Source organism: Bos javanicus, chromosome 18 (assembly GCF_032452875.1).
Source record: "Bos javanicus breed banteng chromosome 18, ARS-OSU_banteng_1.0, whole genome shotgun sequence".
Classification (NCBI taxonomy): domain Eukaryota; kingdom Metazoa; phylum Chordata; class Mammalia; order Artiodactyla; family Bovidae; genus Bos; species Bos javanicus.
Window position 1 is genome coordinate 19,225,229 of NC_083885.1, and position 25,738 is coordinate 19,250,966.

At 53.9% G+C, this 25,738-nt stretch overlaps 1 protein-coding gene across 1 annotated transcript in view; it reads left to right on the plus strand.

Moving 5' to 3' along the window:
• Positions 1-21,405, plus strand: part of NKD1 (NKD inhibitor of WNT signaling pathway 1) — a 94,194-nt gene extending 72,789 nt beyond the window's left edge. The window contains exons 5-10 of the mRNA XM_061387149.1: positions 4,633-4,739; positions 8,803-8,898; positions 14,680-14,827; positions 15,334-15,418; positions 16,724-16,851; positions 17,653-21,405. Coding sequence (XP_061243133.1) covers positions 4,633-4,739; positions 8,803-8,898; positions 14,680-14,827; positions 15,334-15,418; positions 16,724-16,851; positions 17,653-18,245 — 1,157 coding nt within the window. The 3' untranslated portion in view covers positions 18,246-21,405. The remainder of the gene's footprint in view (positions 1-4,632; positions 4,740-8,802; positions 8,899-14,679; positions 14,828-15,333; positions 15,419-16,723; positions 16,852-17,652) is intronic.
• Positions 21,406-25,738: the final 4,333 nt, after the last annotated feature.

The window sequence follows — 25,738 nt, forward strand, 5'->3', positions numbered from 1 at the left end:
CCCTTTTTAAACTGGGGGAGGGGAGAGGGAAGAGACTGTCTTTGATCTCAGCGGAGGAAAAAAGTCTGTTCTGTTCAGGCTTTTGGCTAACACAACAAACAGTGTTTAAAATTTAACTTTGCTTAATTAATTAGTAATTCTGTTTAATGCTGTCTGATCTCCCTCCAAAAGGTATTTTGAAGCTTGAGAAGGGAACATCAAAGGGAGCCGGGTGAAGATGGTCAAGTAATGCATTTAATCTGGCAGTTGCTGGGGGTGGAGAGATGCCAGGTTGGGAGCTAATGTGGGACAGAGCCATCATCTGGTAAACACAGCCGGCCGGCTGGCTCCTCATGGCCATGGCCGTGGTGAGAGGAGGGACAGGGGACCGCTTCCACAGAGAAGGAGCTCTGCACGCTGCCCCAGACTCTTTGGAGTTGAGACTTGGTTTTAAGAAAGCAGAGTTGAAATTTTCTTTCTTCTATGGCTGCTGTGTATGGTTGGGCAGGTTGTGGACTGCACAAGGATTTCCAGTCAAGCAGGTGAACAGCAGGTGAAATTCAGCCTGCACCCTGCCTATCAAGGCTGTATTCTCCTGGGTGTGCAAAACTGCACAGTCCACCACGTTTACTCAAAGGGCCAGGAAGAGTACCTATTTTAGGCTTTGTAGGCATTAGAATGGCTGTTGCAGCTACTCAACTCTCTTTCGCCATAGACAATGGATGTGAGTGTCTCTGTGTCCCAGTAAAACGTTATTTACAAAAATAGGTGGTGGGCTGGCTTTGGCTCACGGGCTGCCAGCCCCTGCTCTAGGTCACCCAAGGGTGTGTCAGGCTAAGTGAAAGTCTCCTTCCTCCTCACTCTGTCCCTTCCCTTCCTTTTTCTCCTCCTCCTTCCACTGCTTTCCAACTAGCAGTGTTGTTACTGTTGCAACTGAAGAGTGCCCAGGGTCCCCCTGAAACTGTGCCCCCTGAAAGATCACCTCTGGGGAGAAAAAAAAATCAGTGGGCTGAACAGGCATAGGGTAGGAGATGAGGAATGAATGGGCTCAGGCTCTGGTGCTAAAACCCATCCTGACAAAAGTACTGTTCTCCGGTTGGTGGGGCCTGGGAAGCCTGCAGTGAGCCCCATTCACCCTTCTCCCATCTACCCATGAGCCTGAGGTTGGACGGGTAGAGAGAAGGGGGTGCGTTCTGCACAGGGGTAGCTGGGGTGGGCAATGATTTGATGTCATTTAGTTTCAGGGGGCTCACTCACATGTGTATATAGAAGCAGGGCCCCTGAGTCCCAGCCCAGGCGTCTGGCACCGGGGTCTTCACGGCTGTCTGATTGATCATCTGCCACCTCTTCTGGCCCCTGGGCAGGGGACAGTGAACGGGAGAGAGGCTTTCTTTGGTGGGGGCAACAGGGTGCTGACTGTCCTTGTTCCTGGTCCCAGGCCCCAGGGCACATGGCTCCCAGTAATACTACCCACCTGTGCCTGCCCCTCATGCTGGGAAGGGGCCCCTGGGGGGTGTCCAGGTGGTCTTCTGAGCTAGGATGGGCTGAGGGGTGGGACACACTGATGAAGAAAGGACAAACCCTGGTCTTTGGAGAAGACATATGAAGGGGATAAGGGATCGAGGGGGAGGTTCCCCTCCTCCCCGGGAGAGGAGAGAGGAGGGCAGGCAGGGGAGGGCCTAAGGGAGGATGGGCTGTCTGGGTGTCAGGGGGAGGGGTGCCCCAGAGAAGGAGAGAGCAGGGACAGAGGTTTCTTTTCTTTGGGTTTTATCAAGTGGAACTTGAAAGGCAACATTGAACCTGAAGGTGGTTTTCTGATAACTTCCCTTTGAACTTGAAGTTTGGTTTCGATAAGCCTCGCCGGCTTGCATCTCCAGCCAGGACCTTGGCAGAGGGAGGCAGCAGCTTTGAAGATGGAGCTGCCCTTTGTTTCTCTTTCTTCTCTTTCTTTTTCTTCTTCCCACGATGGCAGCAGCTCTGGCCCAGCGGTGTGCCGGTAGATTTGAGATGGAGGGGTCAGGGTGGTACAGGCTGTGCGCTTGGCTGTCCTTGGGTCACTGACCAGTCTCCCACCCAACTTCTCTGGTGTCATAACCAGACCTCTTGGCCATTGAGCTGTTTGCTTTGGAGGAGCAGAGAGCGCTGGACTTGGTTTCATCCCCTACCCCAGGAGCGGGCAGCATCCTGACCTTCCTCGTGTCAACCACCCCAGCCATGAGGATGCCAGGTGCCCCCACCTGGATCTTTAGGTTTATTCTCAGTGGCCTCATTCTATGAAACCACCAGGGAGGAGCCGGGGTCTGTGACTGAGACGGGGTCTCTAGCTGGAGCCCTTGACAGCTTTAGGGAGTTGTTGCCTTGCTGTGGGGGCACGGAGATCTGGGGGCTCCCTGCATCCCACTGAGCCCAGTTCCCAGGCTCAGTCAAGAAGGGAGCTGTGATGGAGCCAGGACATCACTGGCCGTGGAGGCCTTCCTGTCCCCACCTGTCTAGCCTGGTGACTGGAGCATCTTTATCTTTATGTCTTCCCTCCCTGTCCTGGTTCCTACCCAGGCTGATATGATACTTTTGTGTCTGTTTGCATCCAAAAGCCTCAGCTTTTAGAAAACTTGGCTACTCATTTCCTGATTCCTTAAAGATACAATGTGTAGGGATATCCTGTGTGTGTGCTATTGCTTCAGTTGTGTCCGATTCTGTGTGACCCCATGGACTGTAGCCCACCAGGCTCCTCTGTCCCAGGGGATTCTTTAGGCAAGAAAACCGGAATGGGTTGCCATGCCAGCCTCCAGGGGATCTTCCCGACCATGGAGGCATTGACCCTAAAGCTCCTACAGCTTCTGCATTGCAGGCGCAATCTTTACCACTGAGCCACCTGGGGAGACCCAGGGCCATCATTCGCCAGACTGTCACTACTGATGGCTGGACCCCGTGTGCTGACCCGGGGCTCTCAGCCCTTTCAGTTGCAGCTCCTTGAATCCACACAAGGGTTCTCTGGGGAAGGGACTCTTATCATCCCCACTGTACAGTTGGGGAAACTGAGACATCCAGAGAAGTTATGTGACCTGCCTAGAGCCACACACAGTGTTGGGAGGATCAGAGCCCAAGCAGAGAGTACCCTCTTCCAGGGCTGGCACCAAGTCTGCTGAACCGAGCCAAAACCAGCATGGAGTGGTCAGCAGCACGAGCAAGGCTACTTGGGTTCAAATCCCAGCCCTGCCATTTACTAGCAAAGCACTTCCCCTCTCTGTACCTCAGTTTTCCCATCTGGAAAGTGGAGCTGATCCTGGTACCTGCCTCCTGGGGTTGCTGTGAGGACCGAGTGAGTCAATGAGCAGTGTAGTCAGCCACGAAGCTCTGAGGGCTCCCTGGGAAGGGCTTTGAATAACTGCTGAGCCCACAGGGCAGGGGTCAAGTGGGAGAGCTGGGGCACTCCCCAGTAGCCACTCCTGGGTCCTGGTCTGCAAAGCTGGGGTGTGGGAGTGTGGTGGGGGACAGGGTCAGGGGAGAGGCAAGGCCCTCCACCTGGTTTCCTGGCCTGGTAGACATATATCTCCAGGCTCCTGACTTCCCAAGAAAGTCCAGCCCTGGTTGGGGCCACTGCTCAGGGATCTCAGCTGCTCACAGGCCCTCCTGAGCCACCCCTAGTTGGACATAGGGGGAAAGTTCCTCAAGTGAGAGCCAGGCTCTGTTTGCTCCCCTGTAAAACAGGGCAACAGAATCACTGCCCCAGGGAAGCTGAGGGAATCTAAAGAGAAGAGCTGTGAGGTTCTAGAAAGCACGTTCTTGAGCAAACCTGAGTCCCCTTTATCAGGCAGAGACAGAAGAGGCTGGAGGGGTCTCATGGGACATTCAAGATCTGATGGAACCATGGGCTCAGGGATGATGGCTGCTCCCAGCCCTGTCCCCTGGCACCCCTTGGGGGTGTTCACAGGAAAGTGATGTCCACAGACCACCAGCTTTTCATGCCCATCTTCCCACTGCTACTGGGAGGACATGGAAGGACTAGAGAGCCCTATACTCAACACTTTTGGCAGAGGGAGGCCCTTCTAGGTGAGCAGAGGCAGAATGGAAGTCCCAGGGTGAGCTGGTTCCTGAAGATACCAAGGTGTGCACGCGCGTGTGTGTGCTTCCCCTACCTCAGTGAACTCCATTTCCGTCACTCCCCATTTCTGTTCTCCTTCCTGACCACCCACCAGTGTGCGACCTGCTGAGCCCAGGTGGGTGGTATCTTTGAGGTCACCGCAGTGTTCTCAGGGAAGGCAGGGAGACTGCAGAAAGCAGCCGTGGTCCAGAGCTCCCTCTGGGGTCTCCAGAAGCTCCACTCTGTCCTCATTCACCTGGTCTTTGGCCCAAAGATGCCCTGGGTGGCCTCAGGCTGCTTCTCTGGGCCACAGAAAACAGAGGCCTGCGAGGCCCACTGGGTAACCTGAGCGGCTGGTGAAGAGGCACCCTGGGAGGGGGCCTCCCCTGGGACAGCCCTGGGCATTAACGGGGCCGGAGGACAGAGGGATTTGACTCTAGCAAAGTGGCCGGGCAGAGCGGGCCCGCCGTGCTATGGTGGGGACGGCCTCCGGACAGAGCCACAGGGTCTGAGCCTGGGGTGGCTCAGCGCCTTCCAACTCATGCCTTCTCCCTTATTCCTTCCCCCCGCAGTGGCCCTGCCTCCCGAGAAGTCAGACGGACTGGCCAGCGGAGATGAGAAGAGGATGGAGAAGTCAGGCGAACCCTGCTCGGGCTCCAAGAAACAGCTGAAATTCGAGGTAAATTTCCTTTCCTGGTGCTGAGCCCTGGGCGGAAGGGTTTTCTCTGCCCGGTGCTGGTTTTTGATGGGGGGGGGGATGCTGAGGCCCCTCCAGATGTGACAGCCCCTCTCCTCCCCCATGAACAACCTTTCCTCCTGCCACATCTGGGGCTACCCCAGCTCGGTACAGGCCCTAGCGACTCCCCGCGGCCCTCCCCTCTCTGCTCAGGCCCCTGGCCTCTCACCATGGGGTAGTGGCCAGAGGCGGTGGCCGCTGGGCTGGGGGAAGGACAGGAGAGTGGACAGGGGAGATGGCACTCTGGCCCCGGTGCTGCCGTGACTGCCTGCACTTCCTCTCTGGTCCTCCGTTTCCTCGTGGGTGAAGGAAACCTTTGCTACCAGCTCCCTCCCAAGGCTGTCCAGGGGGCCAAAATGGGGCTCACAGGTAGGGTAGGTGACCAGGAGGCCTTGGGCAGGTCCCTCACTCTGGGATTCAGGTGCAGGTGTGCTCAGTCCCTTCAGTCGTGTCCGACTCTTTGCGACCCTGTGGACTGTAGCCCACCAGGCAAGAATACTGGAGTGGGCTGCTAAACCCTCTTGCAGGGGATCTTCCCAACTCAGGGATTGAACCTGCATTTCCTACATCCCCTGCCATTGGCAGGTGGGTTCTTTACCACTAGCACCACGTGGGAAGCCCAGGTGGGACTCAGATGGTCAACAGCGAAAGAGACATGCCCGCCCAGAGCCCACGGTCTGTCTGTCCTACCTCCCTAGATGGTATGTTAAGCTCCTCGTGTGTACCAAGCACAGGTCCAGGTGCTAAGTGGGAGACCCAGGCTGCCTGCAGGGAGCTTACCAGCCTCTCCCCACCCTCCTTTCACCCTCCCTCCTTCCTGCTCTGTCTCCCCTACAAGGTCACTAGGGCAGAGCCCTGGAGCCCACAGATGGGGGTTCAGTTCCCACCTCTGCCACTGCCTCACTTGCCTGCCCTGTAAAATGGTGATAGTCATTTTATCCAGGGGTTCCCATCCTCTGGGATCTAATGCCAGATGATCTGAGGTGGGGCTGATGTAATAAGAATAGAAATAAAGTACATAATAAATGTAATGCATTTGAATCATCCTGAAACCATTCCCTACCCCCTGGTCCGTGGAAAATTTTTTTCCTTGCAACTGGTCCCTGGTGCCAAAAAGGTTGAGGACCGCTGACAATATCTATCTACTGGGATGTCGGAAACATGATGAATTAAGGCATCTCAGGCGCTTCAGAGAAGGTGATGGCACCCTACTCTGGTACTCTTGCCTGGAACATCCCATGGATGGAGGAGCCTGGTGGGCTGCAGTCCATGGGTCACTAAGATTTGGACACAACTGAGCGACTTCACTTTCACTTTTCACTTTGATGCATTGGAGAAAGAAATGGCAACCCACTCCAGTGTTCTTGCCTGGAGAATCCCAGGGATGGGGGAGCCTGGTGGGCTGCCATCTATGGGGTCGCACAGAGTTGGACACGACTGAAGTGACTTAGCAGCAGCAGCAGCAGCAGGTGCTTAAAAGGGTGTCCAGTGCAGAATAAGTACTTTCCTTCTTCCTTCCAAGCAATGGGGATTGATACCCGCTAGTTCCAGGGAACCTGGCGGTGTACTGGGCATGGTTCCTGGCTCACGGAGCACAGTGTGGTCAGGGGGACAGATGAGTGACCCAGGCCCAGTAACTGCACGGTCAGCGTTGTGATGGGGATCTGGGAGTGTGGAGAGGGGACAGGGAGGTTTCCTAAGTCAGCCTAGAGGGTGCAGAGTGATGGGCATTTTGGCAATCCCAAACTCTGCACAGTGCCCTGAGCGGGGAGCCAGGGCTGCAGCAGAGGTTGGGGAGGGCAAGTGTCTGCACTGAGCCTCTGGGCATAGAGGCAGGAGCTGGGGAGAGGTGATGCATGGGGGAGCCTTTGGGATCAGGAGGACGCTCCCGGCCGAGGGAAAAGCAGAAGGCCTGGAGGCTTGCCAGTGCTGGCTGGCTGTGTGGGAATAGCAAAGGGGAGATGACGCAGAAGAGGGGGTGAGATAGGTCATCAAGGGCCCTGCGTCCTCCTAACTGAGGAGCTGAGGGGGCAGGCGGCGTCTCATTGAGGAGCTGGGGTTGCTAACTTCTTCCTGAGCCCTCCACCCCGGGTCTCTGCAGGTTTTCTCGGGGTGCTTGGCAAAGCCAACACCGAGGCCAGGGCAGAAGAAAGACCCAGACTCGGACGTCTTTCCTGGAAGCCCATGTGGGTCTGCTTCCAAATGGGGGCCGGCTGATGCCTGTGACTTACCCGTGGTCCCTGAGGAGGACTCACCCGAGAGGCCGGGGATGGGGGGACAAGAAGACGCATGTGACAGAGATCATGGGAGGTGGGGGTAGTTACTTGACCCATATTTCTGAACTTCTAACCCGAGCTTTCTTTGAAGCCAAGTGGAGGGGCTGGGAAAGGGAATCAGGTGTGCATGTGTATATGAATGTGTATGCAGATGTGTGTATCAGTGTGTAGACATATGTATGTGTGAGTGTGTGTATGTCTGTGTGTGTTCATATGTACGTGTGTGTGCACGTGCCCACAGGCACACACTCGTGTACACGCATGTGTGCAGGGCAAGTGCTGCAGGACGCAGTGCTGGAGAGCAGAGCAAGCACTTGGCAGGTATCAGACAGGCGTGTCACAACTGAGGGAAGGCCGACTTTGAACTCAGCGTGGGCCGCCCGAGAATTGCTAGAGGGAGCTGGCTGTGAGCTGCAGAAGCCTGGGGCAGGGCTGCTGTGCTGGGGCTCACTCCCGCCAGCCTTGGGAGGCCAGGCACTGCCCCTCTCTGGAGGCACTGAGTCTGTCCTCCTGCAGAAGAAAAAGTGGGCCAAGGCAAGACATGGAACTGGATGGTATGGGGGTGTCTTCGCTTGTTTTCATAGGACTTGTGGATCTAAAAGGCTGTTTGTGGATTCTCTTTCCCCAAACGGCCGTCCTTTCTGGACCTGTCTGTCTGGGGTTCAGCCAGCCCCTGCATGCGGGTGGCCGGTGACGGAGCTCCCCGATTCCCTGTTCCCAGTCCTTGCGGTTGGACACCTCGGGCTGTGGGAGCCACGGTGATGATGTCATTGCTGTATTAGTCACTCCAGCAAAGACAATAGCAGCTACCTCCATTAATTGGGCTTTTCTCTGAGCCAAGTGGCTTACATATCTGTTTCCCGTTCTCTCCAAGCGGACCCTGAGACAGGACTTGGGAGGTGATCCCAGGGAGCAGGGAAGGAGGGGTGCCCGTCACTGAGGGTGGTGGGGGTTGGTTGATGAGCAGGTCTCGGGCAGCAGGGCTCTGTCCGCCAGGGCTCCCCAGAGAGCCATGCTAAAAGTCTCAGATGTGTCCCCCGGCTTGGCCCCTTCCTTGTTCTGGTTCCTGGGGATCTTCAATCCCTGACTCCTCAGACAGGGATGCTGGACGCTTGAAGTGGGAGGTGGGGAGTAGCCGACCACAACTACAGGGGAATGTGGAGGGGGCTCAGGGGACGTGGCGTGGGGCAGTTAATGCTCCCAACAACTTTCTGAGGTCTGGACCATCATCTTCCGTAGTCTGTATGAGGGGAAACTGAGGTACCGAGAAGAGAAAGGCCATGTCCAAGGTCACGTCACTGCAGAGGGCCAAGCCCAGGCTGGCACCTGGGGCTGACCCTTCAGCTCTTAACACTCCTCCCATCCTGCCTTCCAGGTTGGGTGGCCGCCCATGGCTAAGTTACCCTGTGTGTTTTCTGGTAGCTTCTACCCCCGGCTCCAAGTTCATTCTTCCTGAGGCTGCATGCCTCCTCCCAGAGCCCTCCCTTGTGTTTCCTCGGCCTTTGAAGACCCTAGAGTGTCTGGTACCCGGCAGGCCCCTCTCCCCAGGCCCAAGCTCCTTGGCCCGGCTTGGCCTCTCTCCCAGGCCTGGCGTGTCTTGGTCATCACATTCTCCTTCATACAGGGTCTGGGGAGGGCAGCGGGGAGGCTGGCGGCCCCGTGACCCAGCCTCCGGGTGTCCCAGCCGCCAAGTGACCGGCCACGTATGTCTGTTGTCTGTTTACATCCAGGAGTTGCAGTGTGACGTGTCTGTGGAGGAAGACAGCCGGCAGGAGTGGACCTTCACCCTGTACGACTTTGACAACAATGGCAAGGTCACTCGAGAGGTGAGTGAACCTGCTGGGCCTCCCGCCAGGCCACACCCCTGGTGCAGGACCCTTCGTCGGGCACACACCCCTGTTACCCCTTCCCCTTCTCCTCAGGTCAGGTGGGGAGGGCAGGAGTGAGGCCCCTGGGAGTTTCATGGAAACCGGTGAGAAGGAGGAGGCGACAGAGAGGAAGGGCCGCCAGGCTGCTCTGGGGCGAGCACCATTCAGGCTGGGGAGGGGCAAGAGTCAGGCGCAGGGCCCCAGACCTCCCTAGAGGGGTACCCGGTCCCCAGCAGAGTCTGTCCGGCCTCCTCTTCTCTCTGGTCCTGGAGCTCCAAGATCGCCCCAGGCTACTTCCCACCTCGGCCAATCTGCCCAGGAGCTGGGGTGGGCTGGGCACCCAGAGGACCCCAGTGCTTCTCTCTACTAATTAAAAAATGAGCAGCCCAGCCCCCAGGGTGCTGCCAGCGGCTCTGTTACAAGCTTGTCCACCCCCACGCCACCCCCCACCTCGCTGCAGGCCTGTGTCTCTCTCTCCCCTCAAACCTCTCCCACATGTCTTTCCTCCCTGGGCTCCTCTCACCTTCCTCTATACCTGGGTCTATGTACGGCGCATCTACGGCGGGCACCTCCTGTGCACTGGGTGTGCTTTGCGGAAATGGCACAGATGCAATTCCTAGCCATATAGCTCTCACAGTCCGCTGAGAGAAGCGGAGCCTGAACCGTCGTAGGGTCATCGTAAGCTGTGATTTGTTCAGTGACAGAAATAAACGGAGTGGTGTGACTAAGAAGGGCTTCCCAGGTGGCGCTAGTGGTAAAGAACCCACCTGCCAATGCAGGAGACATAAGAGACACGGGTTCGATCCCTGAGTCGGGAAGATCCCCTGGAGGAGGGCATGGCAACCCACTCCAGTATTCTTGCCTGGAGAATCCCATGGAAAGAGGAGCCTGGCGGGCTACAGTGCATAGGGTTGCAAAGAGTTGGATAAAACTGAAGCGACTTAGCACATGCACGTGAATGAGATGGGCTGGAGTGACCAGAGAAGCCTCCTGGAGGAGGTGACATGGGCACTGAGCCCTGCAGGTGCCAAACTCGGGGAGAGCCCCAGGCTGGGGAGAATGAGAGCACCAGGGTGTTTAAGGACCCAGAGGAGACTGGTGCAATGGCTGCTTATCTGGAAAGACAGGGCTGCAGCCAGAAGCCAGCACGACATGTCGTGTGGGGCCTCGGAGGCCGCAGCTGGCAACCTCACTTCTATTCAGGTGTTAAGGGAAGCCAGGGGAGGGCTTATTTAGGCTAGCGCATGATCTCGTCTGAGTTACTACTGATGATTGTTGCCTCTGTTTGCCTGGGCCTTGAGATCCTCCTTTCTGCCTCCTTGTTGCCTTTTCAGCCCAGTTTCTCTCTGACATCCACTCCCTCCCCAGGAGGCCCAGGTGTGTGGCCTGTAACAGATCCGCGGAGACCCGAGAGGAGCATGGCTGGCTCCATGCCTGTCTCTCGCCCAGCACCAGAGGGCCTCAGGGTGCTCCCAGGGAGAATTGAAACTTTGCTATCTTATCTCCCTGTCCCGGTTCAGGGCTCAGTATTTTCTTCTCTGTAAATAGTGCAGGAGAAGCTGCCAGAGGAGAGACCCGGGTGAAAAAAGGCCACTTCTTCCTCAGGCTATGGTTTAGGGGATGTTAGAACAGATTGGAGGAAAAGCTGTGAGTGAATTTCAATCATTCAGGATTCTTTGGGTGTCAGTGACAGAATCCCAGTACAAACTACTGTAAGTTTTAAAAAAAAAAAAAAAGGGAGAGAGAGAGAGAGGACCATTTTGGCTCATGTAACTGAAAATTCAGTCCACGGGCACTGACTTCAGGCATGGCTGGATCCAGAGGCTCAGTGTCTTCAGGACTAGCTGTTCTTCATGGTTCTTTCCTCTGTGTTCCTTCATTATCAACAGTCTCTCCTGTTGGCAAGATAATGACTGATAGTTTCAATCTATACCCCAGCCTGTCTGCAGCTCTCCCAAATTCAGAATGTCACGTGGAGCTCCACAGCTGAATGTGACCGGCTTTGATTGAGTGACATGACTGGTGCAGAATCATTTTGGCCATAAGCTTGTGATGCATTTAATGGCTGATTCTGAGTACATGTGCTCATTCTGGAGTCAAGGAAAAGTTGACACACGAGTCACATGGAATGAAAAATGGAATGGATTTGGATCACAAAATAAAATCAAGGGTCTGTTATTTGGGGAAGGGAATGGATTCTGAGCAGGCAAAGCTCCCAGGGAGACCTGAGTATTTGGAAGCAGCAGAGACTCTTCCTGGTTTGGGACCCTGGGGACATGGGAGATGATTTAGGTGAGACTACCCCCCACACACACACACCAAGTCCCCTCCAGCTATCACGCTGTTTGTGCGGGGTCATTGTGTTTTCAGATTGAGAAGCTCCTGTTCCTCCCTCCGCGCCCTACCCCACCCACCCCACTCCCAGGTTGTTTGGGAATGGACTCATTATCTTCACAGGAGAATGCATCCCAGGCTTGAAGCCTGGGTAACAGAAATGCATGGAGGTGGCAATTCAAGGGAAGGCCAGACTGGGCTTCTCAGGGGTGTGGTGGCCTTTCACCTCTCCTAACACGTGCAGTGGCCCCTGGTAGCCACCCTCTTCCTTTCTGGTTCAGAAGAGACTGAGGGAGTCTCAGGAGTTGGCCATAAAAGGGTTTGCCCCCCACCTCGGAGGCCTTACGAAACCTTGCAGGCAGACACTGCTTTCTCATTCTTCATTCTGCTATTCTTCACCCCCTGCTAACATGAGGCATAGCAAGGATGTGAAGATTTCCAAGGAGGGTGCCCCAGCCCAGTTGCAGGGAGAGCCTTCACTGGTGTCTGTCTCCTGCCAAGCAGCAAGGAGGTTGGCTCCCAGTCCGGGGAGGACCCAGCCTGGTGTTTCCCCCGATTTATTTTTAGCTCTAAAGCCACTCCTCAAATCTGGCTATAAATACCCCTTCCCTCCACACTCTCTGGCCGTCAGCATGCTCGTTCCTGCGCTGGGACATTCAGACTCCCACCTCACTGCAACCAGTCTACAGCTGGCATCTGGGCCAGCTTCCCAACTCAGAAGAAAGTACCTGTTCATCCTTCAGGTGTTCATTTGTACAATAAATAGTCACAGGCATCTACTCCTCTGTGCTGGACTCTGTGTAATGAACAGGGCTGGTTTTCCAGCTGGGACTACCAAAGCACCCTTGTTCCTGCACCTTGAATCATCTGGGACCCTCGGGGATGGCATTCCAGGGCCCCAGGCCTGGTGTGTGATGTTTTAGGCAATTATGTTGATGGACCTCACTTTCCTCATCTGTAAAATAGAGATAATGATGCCACCTTCATGGGCTTCCTAAGGTGATGAGAGAGGGTGGGCAATTGTGGTGGTGCAGAGCAGCTTAAGGGAAAGAGAAGAAGAAAGAGGGGGTCCTCTGTGGGCCTTGCTAGAATTGCTGGGATGCCCAGTCAGCCAGCAAGTGAGAGGCTGGAGCCCAGGTCTCAAACTGGCAGCCCCCAGCAACCCCAATGTAGCCCCCAGGTGTTCCAGCCCAGCACAGGTAACAAAAGCAAAAATAGATGAATTGGACTACATCAAAATTAAATGCTTCTGTGCATCAAAGGACACAATCAGCAGAATGAAAGGCAACCTACAGAATAGGGGAAATATCCGCGAATCAAGTGTCTGAGAAGGAAGTAATATCCAGGATATATAAAGACCTCCTACAACGCAACAACAAGCAGCTTGATTAAAAAATGGGCAGAGACTAACTAGACATTTCTCCAAACAAGATATACAAATAGCTGATAAGTGCATGAAAGGATATTCAACATCACTAATCATGAGGGAAATACAAGTCAAAACCACAATGAGATATTACCTCACAGTCAGAATGGCTGTTATCAAAAGGACAAAAAATAACAAGTGTTGGTGAGAATGTGGAGAAAAGGGAATCCCTGTGCACTGCTGGTGGGATTGTAAATTGGTTCAGCACTATGGAAAATAGTATGGAGTTTTCTCAAAAGAATTAAACATAGAATTACCATATAACCCAGAAATTCCACTTTTGGGTATATACCCCAAAGACATGAAAGCAGATTCTCTAAGAGATAATTGTACATATCCATGTTCATGGCAGCATTATTCACAATAGCCAAAAGGTGGGCACAAACTCCATTGTCCATTGATGCTGCTGCTAAGTCGCTTCAGTCGTGCCCGACTCTGTGTGACCCCATAGACGGCAGCCCACCAGGCTCCCCGTCCCTGGGATTGTCCAGGCAAGAACACTGGAGTGGGTTGCCATTTCCTTCTCCAATGCATGAAAGTGAAAAGTGAAAGTCAAGTCGCTTAGTCGTGTCCGACTCTTAGCGACCGCATGGACTGCAGCCTACCAGGCTCCTCTATCCATGGGATTCTCCAGGCAAGAGTACTAGAGCGGGGTGCCATTGCCTTCTCTGGTCCATTGATGAATGAATAATGAATGGGTAGGCAAAATGTGACATATCCATACAATAGAATATTATTCAGCCTTAAAAAGGAGGGAAATTCTGACCCAACATGGGTGAACCTCAAAGACATTATGCTAAGTGAGAGAAGCCAATCACTAAAAGACAAGTACTCCATGAGTCCACTTATATGAGGCATCTAGAGTAGTCAGATTCATAGAGACAGAAATAAAATGGGGGTTGCCAGGGGCTAGGGGCAGAGGAAATCGAGTTGGAAAAAAAAAAAATTAGTTGCCGGTATCGAAGATTCTGAAAATGTAACAGGAGATTCTGGATTTCTGGCTTCTCTGGAATGACCGTCAGCCAGCATTGTCACAAGTAGCTGAGTTGGGTGGCTGCCACCTCCCGTGGGTGGGGATGTACCCAGTTGGCCCCACCACCTCTGGTCATCGGTCCACCTACTGCAGAGCCATGGCAGTGCTTGGTGTCACCTCTGCCTAAAGGCTTATGGGTGAGGGGGCAACAGGGGGCTGAGTCCACCTGTATTCATGAAGAGTCTCTGGGCAGAAGAGTCTGTGAGCCTACCCTATAGAGGGCAAATACCTTTTCTAGAGGTTTCCAACATCATTTAAAGCATGAAGCCTCCCCTCAGACCAAGGACCTTAGGCAGATGTGGTGGGTGGGACCTACTGGGGGCACCTGGTCCCCCCTCCATCCCCCAACCCTAAGGATTGGAGAGCCCTGTTCTGATTGAGGGGGTAACTGAGGTCTAGAGAGAAGAGGAGTTTTGGTCAAGTTCTCACAAAAGAGTTTATCTTTAGGGACGCATCCACTTTTCTATTTTTCATTGAGAAAGTGCTCATCAGATCAGAAGCAGATGCTGCTGATGCTCACGGCCACAGTATCTGAGCCCCTCCTCTCAGTTTACCTGTTAAATAGTGCCCAGCAGAAGAGCTTTCTCTGTTGCCTGGGAGATGGCTTAGCGCTGGCAGGACATCCTGGAAGTCCAGAGGATGTAGAATCCCTGGGGCAACTCTGTACCCTCGAGGCATGAGCTTTCTGAAGCAACTTCCATTCAGTGCCTCCATGGGCCCAGGTGCCACTGAGCCCCGCTGCCCACCGTCCTTCCTGTGCATTCAGGTCATTCACCCGCCCTCTCCCTCACTCTTGCTTCTGGTCCTGGTGAGCCTCTGACATCCTAGATTTTGCCTGAGGCTGGGCTTTGGGGGAACTGGGGAGGTTTCCGCCTTTCAGGCTCCACCGCCCCTCTGAATCCTCTGTTTTAAATGCACGTGGTTTTCTGCTTCCCTCCCCATCCAGGACATCACCAGCCTGCTGCATACCATCTACGAGGTGGTCGATTCCTCCGTCAACCACTCCCCAACGTCGAGCAAGACGCTGCGGGTCAAGCTCACAGTGGCCCCCGATGGGAGCCAGAGCAAGAAGAGCATCGTCCTCAATCACCCCGGTGAGGGCTGGCAGGCCATGCTAGCCATGGGGTTGGTCCACTCCCAGCTCTCAGGGAGGCTCAGAGCCCACATCGGGGGAGTGTGGGGGTGGGGGGTGGGGAGCCTAGGGCTTTCCCTGTGAGCTGCTCTGTGGACAAGTGGAGTTTGAGCAGGTCCTTGAAGGACCAGGGTTTGGATACAGAAGGAGTTCTAGAGATGGAAGGCCCTGGGTGAGCAAAGTGCTGGAGGTGGGCCTGGGTGTGGGGAGGGTGGTCGAGTGCGCCGAGCCTCGAAGGTGGCTAAGGGGTCTGGGAGGAGGTGAGTCGGGGGAAGGAGTTAAGCCAGGCACGTTGCTGCAAGACCCCTCTATTTAGTCCTGGCTCGGAGAACCCTCCCCACAGAGCTGTCGTGAAGCTTCTGTGGGCCAGTTTTTAAGGACTGTGTGCTAGGCAGCCTGGGAAGGGCCGGGAGGTGGGTGGGCACAGGAGCGAGCTGCTCACCCATCTGTTTTTCGGATGGGACTCAGACCTGCAGAGTGCCAGACCCAGAGCCGAGACCAAGCCCGCTGAGGAGCTGCGAAGCTGGGAGAAGAAGCAGCGGGCCCTCCTCAGGTAAGGCGGTCCCAAGCATGGGTTGAGCACCAGCTGTGTACCAGCTTCTAAGGGATTTGAAGCAGGAGGCTGCAGTCTGCATCCTCCTGGGGCGGGAAGTCGGGGTGGGGGTGGGGGGGTGTGACTTAAGAGGACAGGTTCACAAATCAAGCTCAGTTTTCCAAAATACCTAAATGTAGGTCTGCGTTGCTTCATCCAAAATGCCGTGGGCCAGATTTGTTTTGGAATTTGGCGTTTGTTGAGTTTTAGAAAGGTGCTCCCACCGTATTTCTGTTTGAGGTCTGAGCAGCAACCCAGGATTTAGCACAGAAATATTTTTGCAGGGACATGTATATATATTCACGCTAAGTGAGATAAAGACTATAGCTACCTTCACATCTGTTTAGAGCAAGCTTGGCTGCCAAACGAGTTATGGAAAATCTTTGTTTTGGGGCGTTTTGGATTTCAGAAATGTGGATAAAGGATTCTAAGACTGCAATTAGCTTTCACCTGTTGTTTTTCTTTAACTGCAAGGAAGGAAGTAAAGGGAGGGAGGGATGAAAAGAGACTGAGTAAAGAAAAGTGTTGAGGTAAACAGTAATATAATGTAACAGTAACGTGGGAGGCATGAAGATGTATCAATATCTACTGTGTATGTGGAAAGGAAATGACTGGGATTTGAGAAATAGTAGCACAGGGGGAAGAGAGAAGGTAGGGTCCAAGCAGGGACATAGCATGGTGTGAGGAGAGGGCTAGGAATCAGGGGTGCCCAGGCTGGCTACAGATGTGGGAGGCTGTCCTAAGGGGAGCAGGGAGGAGGCAAGCTAGCATGGGCAGATCACAGAGACCCTTGAAGGGGAGGGCAGGGAGCCCAGAATCCTGCAGTGGGGAAAACATCACGCCCACCACACACACACACACACACACACACACACCCCTTACACACACACACACACTGGGAAGGCCCATGCTGGATTTGGAGCAGGTGATGGAGTTTGCTGACCTCAACTCCAGTGGCTTGGGGGCCTCTGTTCTCCCCAACCCCTGGGGAGCCAGGCGGACATTGGGGACACACAGTTTGAAGCCTGGCTCTGGACCATCTTTTTGATCAGTTACTCTCTCCTTTGCTTTGGCCCAGGGAGGCTAGGCAGGGGAGGAAAAGGAGGGCCAGAGTACTAAAGTGGTCTCTCCCTACCCCGCTCCCAAGACCCAGACCAAAATTAAGAGAGGGTCCAGAAATTCTTGTCTGGTGACTTCCCAGGAGCTTTGTGGGACCTCTCCCACTGTGAGGCCAGGGCCCACCCTCTCACTTGCCTTCCCCGAAAGGTTCCAGGGTGACAGCCATCTGGAGCAGTCCGGCTGCTACCACCATTGCGTGGATGAGAACATTGAGAGGAGAAACCACTACTTAGATCTCGCCGGGATAGAAAACTACACGTCCCAGTTTGGGCCTGGTAAGGGAGCGCCTTCACTTGAGTGGGTGGCCAGGGGAGGGCGTGGCCGGGCGGGCAGGTGCCGGGCGAAGGTGTTCACTGGCCCCCTGGGCTGGGGGGAGGCGTGGCTTTTACTAGAGTGATTTGAGTCTTCTTCGAGGAGACGATCTTGAAAACTTTTGAGAGATTAAAGTAATACATGTACGAAGTTGAACAAAATCAAATATTATCCAAGGGTTTCTAATTCAGTGAAAACAGCAGTTCAGCGCTGCACTCTAACCCGCCCCGACCCAGTTCCCCTCTCTTCCAGTGAGGACCCCGGGCTTGGTTAAGCAAAACACCACTCTGTCTTTATGAGCCCTTGACATCTTGGCTCTTGCTATGATAAATGAAGACGCAGCCCACTTAATTTCACTCCCCTCGGCGCCCTTCTCCCCCTCCTCCTGTGTTTAATTCCTCTCTGGGTTACCTCTGTAAGTAAAGGAACATGCTCATAGATTTTCTTCGTGCCCCGGTGGCCTTAGACAGTTAACAGTGTCTCTGTCTCCTCTCTTTTCAAACTCTCAGAAGGAGAATTAATTATTTTTAAAGACCTAACAAAGAAACAGTTTTTCCCCCACTTAGCAGATGGCAAAGTTCCATTCGAGAAAACTCTCCTCCAAGACAGGGAGGAGCCAGCAGTGGGTGGGGAGTGGGAGCTCTGATAAGGAACAGCTGCCTCTCTCCGTATGGGAGAACTGGGGGTGCGGGTGATTTCTGGGGCATCCTGCGACACCAGCACACAGTAGGTGCTCACTAAACGTCTGTTGCGTTGACTCCTAGGCTCCCCTTCAGTGGCCCAGAAGTCAGAACTGCCCCCTCGCGCCTCCAACCCTACTCGATCTCGCTCCCACGAGCCGGAAGCCATCCACGTCCCACACCGCAAGCCCCCGGGCGCGGACCCCGGCTCCTTCCACTTTCTTGACGCCCCCTTCGCCAAGGCCTCGGAGGTCCAGCAGCGGCTCCGGGGCGGCACCCAGGACGGGAGCAAGCACTTTGTGAGGTCCCCCAAGGCCCAGGGCAAGAGCGTGGGTGTGGGCCACGTGGCCAGAGGGGCGCGAAGCAAGCCCCCCGGGGGACCCGCGGTCCCTGCGCTGGCCCCCTCGGCCCACCCGGCCGCCAGCCCTGCCCTCCTCCCCACCCTGGCGCCCCTCGGGCACCGGAAGCACAAGCACCGCGCCAAGGAGAGCCAGCAAGGGTGCCGGGGCCTGCAGGCGCCGCTGGCCGTGGGTGGCACCGTCGTGGGGCGGGACCACCTGAGGGAGCTGCCCGCCGTGGTGGTGTACGAGAGCCAGGCCGGCCAGGCAGTCCAGAGACACGAACATCACCACCACCACGAACACCACCACCATTACCATCACTTCTACCAGACATAGAGACGTAGAGCCCCGTCCCCTGCCCTGCCGCACCATATGAAGGACCCCCCCCCAGCCCCCCAAGGCATTATTATTCTATTAATTATTGTTATTATGACGATTATTGTTTATTAATAATTATTGTTACTCCACTAATATTCAGCTAGCCTCCATGTAGAAGATATATGGAAACACAGAACTAAACTTTTATTTATATGTTGTGGGGACTGCATAACTTACCCAAGAAGTGACTGTGGGTTTGGAAGTGGCCTGCAGTGGCAGAGGCTCCCTGGGGCTCGGGAGCTGCCATTGCCCACGCTGGGCCATCCCACACCCTTCCCTTCCCCGACCCCCCACACCCAGCCCCACCCCCGGAGCCCTCGGCCAGAGCCCTGCCCGACTCCAGAAGAACACCCTCACCTGGCTGGGCTTCCAGAGACCCTCGAAATCTCCGAGAAGATAAACAGCTGCTACCTCTTAGTGTGATTCGGATTTTATTTTGCCCTTAACTGATTGTAATGTGCTACAAGGGATTTCAGCGGACTGCGCGACCTTCCCGGCTGTTGTGTTTTGATGTCCCAACCTAGAAACCTTAGCTGTCCTTTCTGGAGTTAACCTTTCACACCTTTCCAGTGGGATCATGCCCCCTGCCCCAAACCAGCCCCATCGTTCCTGCCTTGTGCAACGTGAAAATACATTTCTCCTTTTTCTCTCCTCCTCCTCCTCTCTTCTTTAGAAAGATACACACACATATTTAAAGACTGCCCCTGAAACCAGCCTTCTCACTTTGGAAACCTCTGGAGAGGGAACTAACCACATAAACAAGTGTGGTTTTCCAAGATCAGGCAATTGTGTGTTGTCGGTTGTGAATGTGGAAACCTCATGTCCTGCCATTGGCAAATATATACATACCTACGTGATTCTCTAACAGAGCTTCCTGTATCTGTAGATAGATGCCATCTGTCCATTTCTATGTATCTTTCTATAAATATACACTCTCAGGTACCTTTTCTGGTGTGCAGAAATTGGTGCTTTGCTTCTCAAGACACATCCAAAGTCCAGAAGTGACCCTGTGTCTGCCTCCCTGTGGGGCTGCTGTTCATTAAATGCCCCTTGCCTCTCATCAGGGGGTCCTTTCTCAAGGTTGAGGATCTGATAGGTTTTGGAGAGGACTGTGGGATTATGGAAGTGTGGAGGGAAATGGGAACAGTGGCCAGAGTTGGGACCCTGGAGCAGTGTCCTCTGTAGAAAAGAATTTTGACTGAGACCTGGGGAGGCCAGGAAAAGGACCCCTGTCAACTAGTCAGGGACCCTGTGAAAACCGGTGACACACACATCCTAATTGGATAATGGAGTGAGCTTAATCTGAAGGAGGGCATGGCAACCCACTCCAGTATTCTTGTCTGGAGAATCCCATGGACAGAGGAGCCTGGCAGGCTATAGTCTATAGGGTCACAAAGAGTCAGACACGAATGAAGCGACTGAGCATGAGTACGTGAGCTTAACAAAGGGAATATCTACATAGTGTGGGCAAGCCTCTTAAAAGAGTAAAAGAGCATACGCTGGCACTCTGGGTGCCACTCCTACCCCTGGAGTGGAGGGTGTGGGGGTGGGGGGGTCATCGTCGGCAGACAGAGGGGTGGGGGCACCCGAAGGAGCCATGGCCTTTTCTGGAAGGATGCAGCCAGCCTGTGGGGACCCTCCAGGGAAACGACTTCTGGACCTTTCTCTCTTGTCCTCCTGTGTCCTGCTGAGGCCTCCTCGGCTGAAGCCACCAGGAACCAGAGAGCAAGGGAGTTACTGATGGGGGTCACACGGGCATTCTTTCGGGAAAGAGGAGAGTGGAGGGTGAATCTGGGAGCACACAGGAAGAAAAAGTGGCTCCAGCTGCCTGCCTTTCTGCTACTTGGTCTCCCAGCAGGGACCCCCTTTTCCAGAGCCTCTGGTGTTGGTTTACTGGGGTTGGTAAGGAGTAATTTTTGAAGATAGTGTGCAGAGTTGTTGTCACCATATTAATTTTATTACTTACTGGCATACCTGGAACTGGATTAGTATAGTTAATCCTTGTGACAACCAGTGAGTTTTGAGGCGGCCAGGAGAAGCTCAGGGAGTACAACAGGCTCAGAGAGGTTGAGTAACTCTCTTGAGAACACACAGCAAGTGGCAGAGGTGGGATTCTAGTCTTTCTCAGGACCCCTTAACCAGTGGATCTGGGCTTCTCGTGTTTGGGGCTGTGGGCTGCTCTCAGGCAGGAACCAACTGAAACTGATAGGAATGTAACCAAACCAGGGAAGGCAGGGAGGGAGCTGGCTTTGAGATGACAGGCTAGGAATGCAGCTGCGACTCCCTGGTTCTTCTTGCTCCTTTTCTGGAGGTATACTTCCACTGACATGCTTTGCCATGGTGCGGGTGCTGTTGGCACCCACGATGCAAAAGGATTTTCCGCTAGGACAAGCCCAGGGAAGGACTCTGATTGGCTGGGTTTGGAGCCAGTACCCATCCCTGGACCAATCACTGTGGCCCCCCGGAGTCATATGTCTAACCTGTGGAGAGGGGGTGGGGTCTGTGCCAGAAGAAGGAAGAAGAGGGATACTGAGCAGACAGTGGATCACGCCCCAGGCCCAGAACTGCTGCAGCCATGGGAATGAGCCAGGCACTGGGTCCAGCAGGGAGCCTCTCTGTGGTCTGGTGGCTTTAGAGTGTTTCCTCAGCCTCTGAGAGGAGGTCCGTGCCGTCTCCCCCAGCCCCACACCTGTCAGGGTTCTATTATTTCTTGGTACCTGGAATTTACCTAACTTAAAAAACAAAAAAGAGCTGTAACGTGCACATGTAGAATATTCAAACAGTACACAACAGTGCACACGAAGAAGCACACAGCCCTCTGACTTCCCTGATCCCAGCTTCCTGGTGCCTTTTGAGTGTGCCGTGGTGGTGTGAGCACAGATGTTGGTTCCTAGCTGCCTGGGTTCAAATCCTGACTCCCTCCCTCTGTAGTTATGTGTGTTTCTCAAGCCTCAGCTTCCCATTTATGAAGGGGAATCATAAGAGACCTACCCCACAGATTTGTTGTGAGAATTCATCGATTTTAAAACAGCTCCTGGCCCACAAGAACACTATGAAAGTGTCACTGACAGTTTTTATAAAAATAAATACACTTAAATGAGATATCTCCCCATTTAAATTCTGTTATTTTTTTAAGACTGTTTTTTCAGAGCCGTTTTAGATTTACAACAGAATTGAGAGGCAGGTTCTGAGACTTCCTATATACACTTTCTCTGCTTCATGTATCGCCTTCCCTATTGTCAACATCACTCAACAGATGGTACTTTTTTTTTTTTCTTTTTTTTTGCCACAGATGAACATATCTTGACGCATCATAATCCACACTTTATGTTGGGGCTCACTCTTGGTGTTGTGGATTTACTGGGTTTGAACACATGTATAATGATGTGTGAGCTTCCCAGGTGGCGCTAGTGGTAAAGAACTTGCCTGCCAATGCCAGAGACTAAGAGATGCATGTTCGATCCCCGGGTCGGGAAGATCCCCTGGAAGAGTCCGTGGCAACCATTCCAGTTTCCTGCCTAGAGAATCCCATGGACAGAGGAGCCTGATGGGCTACAGTCCTAAGGGTCGCGGAGTCGGACACTACTGAAGCAACTTGGCACGCATGCACACACGTAATGATGTGTTTCCATCACTATAATATTGTACGGAGTATTTTCACTACCCTTAACATGCTCCATGCCCTGCTTATTCATCTCTCCCCTACCCTCCCATCTTACTATTTTAAAAAATACTTCTAACAAACTTTGAAACAGAAAACTGTGTAACAGTAACCGTGAGGCTCACTACCCAGATTTTACAAATGCTGACATTTTGCAATATTTATTTCAGATCTATTTTCAAGAAAGAAAACACTGCAGTTACCACTTAATCCTCTTCCCACCACACCCTTTTATTTTTACCCAAGGAGTAGCATAGTATTCATACTTAGGCCCTTTTCCTCTCTGACCTAATGTATTTGGAGAGCTCCCTGTGTCCATCACAGAGCTCTGCCCGCTCCTCTCCGACAGCTGCTCAAGCCCTCTCTTGCTCTGAGGCACTGTCATCCCCGCCGAGGCTTGCCCTTCCCCCTCCTGCAGACAGGTGGGTCTCCTCCTAGGCCAAGGCACATCCTTGTGCCTGGCTTGTCTGGTGCCCACCAGCTGGAGCCCTGGCACCTGGAGTGCCAATGCTGATCTGCTGAGTTCAAGAGCCTGCGATTCGATGTTGATCGATTGTGAATGAGCTCTAAAAGAAGTGGTACCCAGTCATTGGCAGCTAAAGGAAGAAGAGAAAGGGAGGAAACAGAGGGAAGGCGAGAAGAGAAGGAAGGAATGGAAGGATGAACGCGTGGTCAGCCATGCTTCTTGGTGGGGTTGTGAGCATTTTCCTGCAGGCTAGTAGGGGTGAGTTTTGTCCTGCAGGCAAATCTGACACCTACTGCAGAGGAACTGCTCTAGCTCCCCAGATCCTGAGCTTTGAGGGCCAGACCTTTCCTGGGGTCTACAGACCCATATGCGCAAAACTCCAGGTGCTCGGTCGCTAGGATGCCCGGTTCTGCTGATCTGTCCCTGACACCAGGGATGTCTGGCTTAGGCAGCCAACTAAGCTGAGGCTCTAGTTACCCAGGAAGCACGAGGGGTCGGGGAGGGGGTGGGCGGGGGGTGGAGGGGCCCGTGCACTTCACACTCAGCAGTGCCAATTACAGTTTCTGGCAAAGGAAACAGCCAGGAGCAGTTGCTTTGACTCTCCCCCACCCCCACTCCCATCCCACCTTTTCCTCAGCGTTCAGATGTCAAATCATTACAGGGCCAGAGGGAAGGCAACCTTGGAGGTCGCAGGAGGGGGGGAAGGCTGCCTGCACTAATAACCGGCTTCTGTGAGGCCTGTCAGCGCTCTTGGGAATGAAAGGGGACCCCTGAGCTGTGCTCCGTGCCAGCGGGCTGTGGCACCCCACCCCCACGCCCTCCCCTCCTCTCGGAAGACGAATTCACCAGCACATACTAGGGACTGCAGGCCCCAAGGACCCCAAGGACCCCAAGGACCCCAAGGCAGCCTTGCCCCTGCCCTTGTCCAGTCCAGCCCCAGTACCCACCCTCCCAGCTCCTGCCTTTGCTCCCCCAGGCGTGGGACAAGCCCCAGTATCACCCCTTCTCCCCATGTGTACATGGCTGTGTTTTGCAGAACCAATACAGGTGGTTCAGACAAACGCTTTATTGACTCCTAAGAGCTGTGTATTAGCTTCCCAGTAGGCTCAGACAGTAAAGAATCTGCTTGCAGTGCAGGAGACCCAGGTTTGATCTCTGGGTCAGGAAGATCTCCTGGAGAAGGGAATGGCAACCCACTCCAGTATTCTTGCCTGGAGAATTCCATGGACAGAGGATCCTGGCAGGCTACAGTCCTTGGGGTCACAAAGAGTCGGACACGACTGAGCGACTAACATACACAAGCAAGTATTCCATTTTTGCATTACATTATTTCAAAAGCTGCATATTGACTCTCGAATGCTGTATAAGGGCACCCTTCTCCAACCACTGAAGCTTTATCACTTCTTACCGTCATGTCCCTTATTTGGGGTTCTGATCTTATTCTTGGCTCTGTCACCTTCTTGCAAAGCAGCAGACCTTTGAACCTGACCCCCGTCCTGTGGAGCTCATGCCCTTGAATGATTCTGATTAATGTATGTCCCTGCCAAGGGCTTTGTGCACCCCCACCTTGCTTTAGTGTGAGCAGAGGGAATGGGTGTGAGGTCCATCTCCTTGTAGCAGAAGGAGACCTCAGAGGTGGAGGAAATGGTAGAGGCCTGCCTAGACTCCCCATCTCCCCCCTGACTGCCCCAGAGCTTTCCTCTCCCTTCCATTTTCTCTCCATAAAGTAGGAGCATTGTGGTGTGTCCAGTTCACGTGCCTGGTGGAGACAAGAGGGTCTCTACCTCGACGGAGACCCTCCAGACTTGACTTTGGTTAGACCAGCCTGTGGGGGAGGGGGCTGGGAACAGGCAGGGATGGAATGCTCACAACAAGAAATTCTCATCCTATGAGTCCTTCAGAATCACCTGGGGAGATTTTGAAATTCCGGTGCCTGGGTCCCACCTCTGATGGTGTAGATTCCTTGGCCTGGGTACCAAGGTGTTCCAAGTTCTTGGGCAGATAGGCTAAGAATCCAGGTGACCTCCTTTGAGAGCCGTACCTAACTTCAGGGGCCATAAGAATCTCCCAGGGAGCATGTTAAATGCAAAGACTCAGGCCCACCCCCCAAGACTGTGATTCTGTGGGCCTGGGGCTGGGTGCGGGGATCGGTACTTTTAACAAGCACCCACCCCAGGACATGACTTGGCAGCTGGGCCCGCAGACTAGTGTGAGGAGCCCAGGGCCTTGGCACAAGCAGGGTGGAACTCCGGTGGCTCAGCCTTAAGGAGTGTGTGCCCTGAGGTGTAAGGGAAACAGAAAGAGCGCCCCACACACCTGCTCCACCCAGAACCTCCAGAAAGCCTCATGATGTTGGAGCATGTGGCCATGACCATGCCAGAGGACACAAATGGAGAATTTAATAACTCTCCCGTAGGTGTGAGTTGAGCTCCTTTCCTATCTGCTTTGCCATTCAGGCCTTCAATAACCTACCATCCTCCCCCTCATAAAACTTCAGGCATCAAAGAACCAGATTTGGCAGAAGTCAAGGCATGTGCTCCGACTAGGGTGTATCCACAGTAACCCCAGGTGTGGGGATCCCGTGTTCCCCTTCCTCCCTTGGCTCTTTAGGGAGATGCCTGTTGGCCCTTCCCAGTCTTCCTGCTGTGCTTTGAGGCCCTGGCTCCCTGGAGAGACACTTGTGCAGGTGGTCAAAGCCAGCCTTGGGGAGGCGGAGGCTCCATGTGACCATCTACTGTGCTGCTTTGCCATGCTGCAGACCGGGGCTTGGTTCCCAAGCATACAGGTGCCCTATCGTACCTCTACCAGGCCTACTTTGGCTTGCTGGGTGGAGTTGAGGAGGTGACTGGGTTTAGTAGCCAGACCACAGAACGCAGGCTTGGGTCTCAGCTCAGATGGGCAGGACAGCCCAGGGTGGAGGGTATGAATATTGGAGTCAGGCAGACCGGAATTGAGTCCTGATCCTGCTACTTCCCAGCTGTGCCACCTTGGACAAGGGCGCAGCCTCTCTGTGCCTCAGTTTCCTTCTCTGTGAAAGGGAGAGTGTTTGTCGCTTAGTCATGCCCAACTCTGCAAACCCATGGGCTGTATAGCCCACCAGGCTCTTCTGTTGATGGGATTTTCCAGGAAAGAATACTGGAGTGAATAGCCATTCCCTCCTCCAGGGGATCTTCCTGACCCGGAGATTGAACCCAGGTCTCCAGCATTGCAGGCAGATTCTTTACTGACTGAACCACTAGGGAAGCCCTTCGTTCTCTGCAACACGGGGCTATTCAGAGTACCCAGCTCACTGGGCTGTGGTGAGTATCAGATTAAACGATCTGA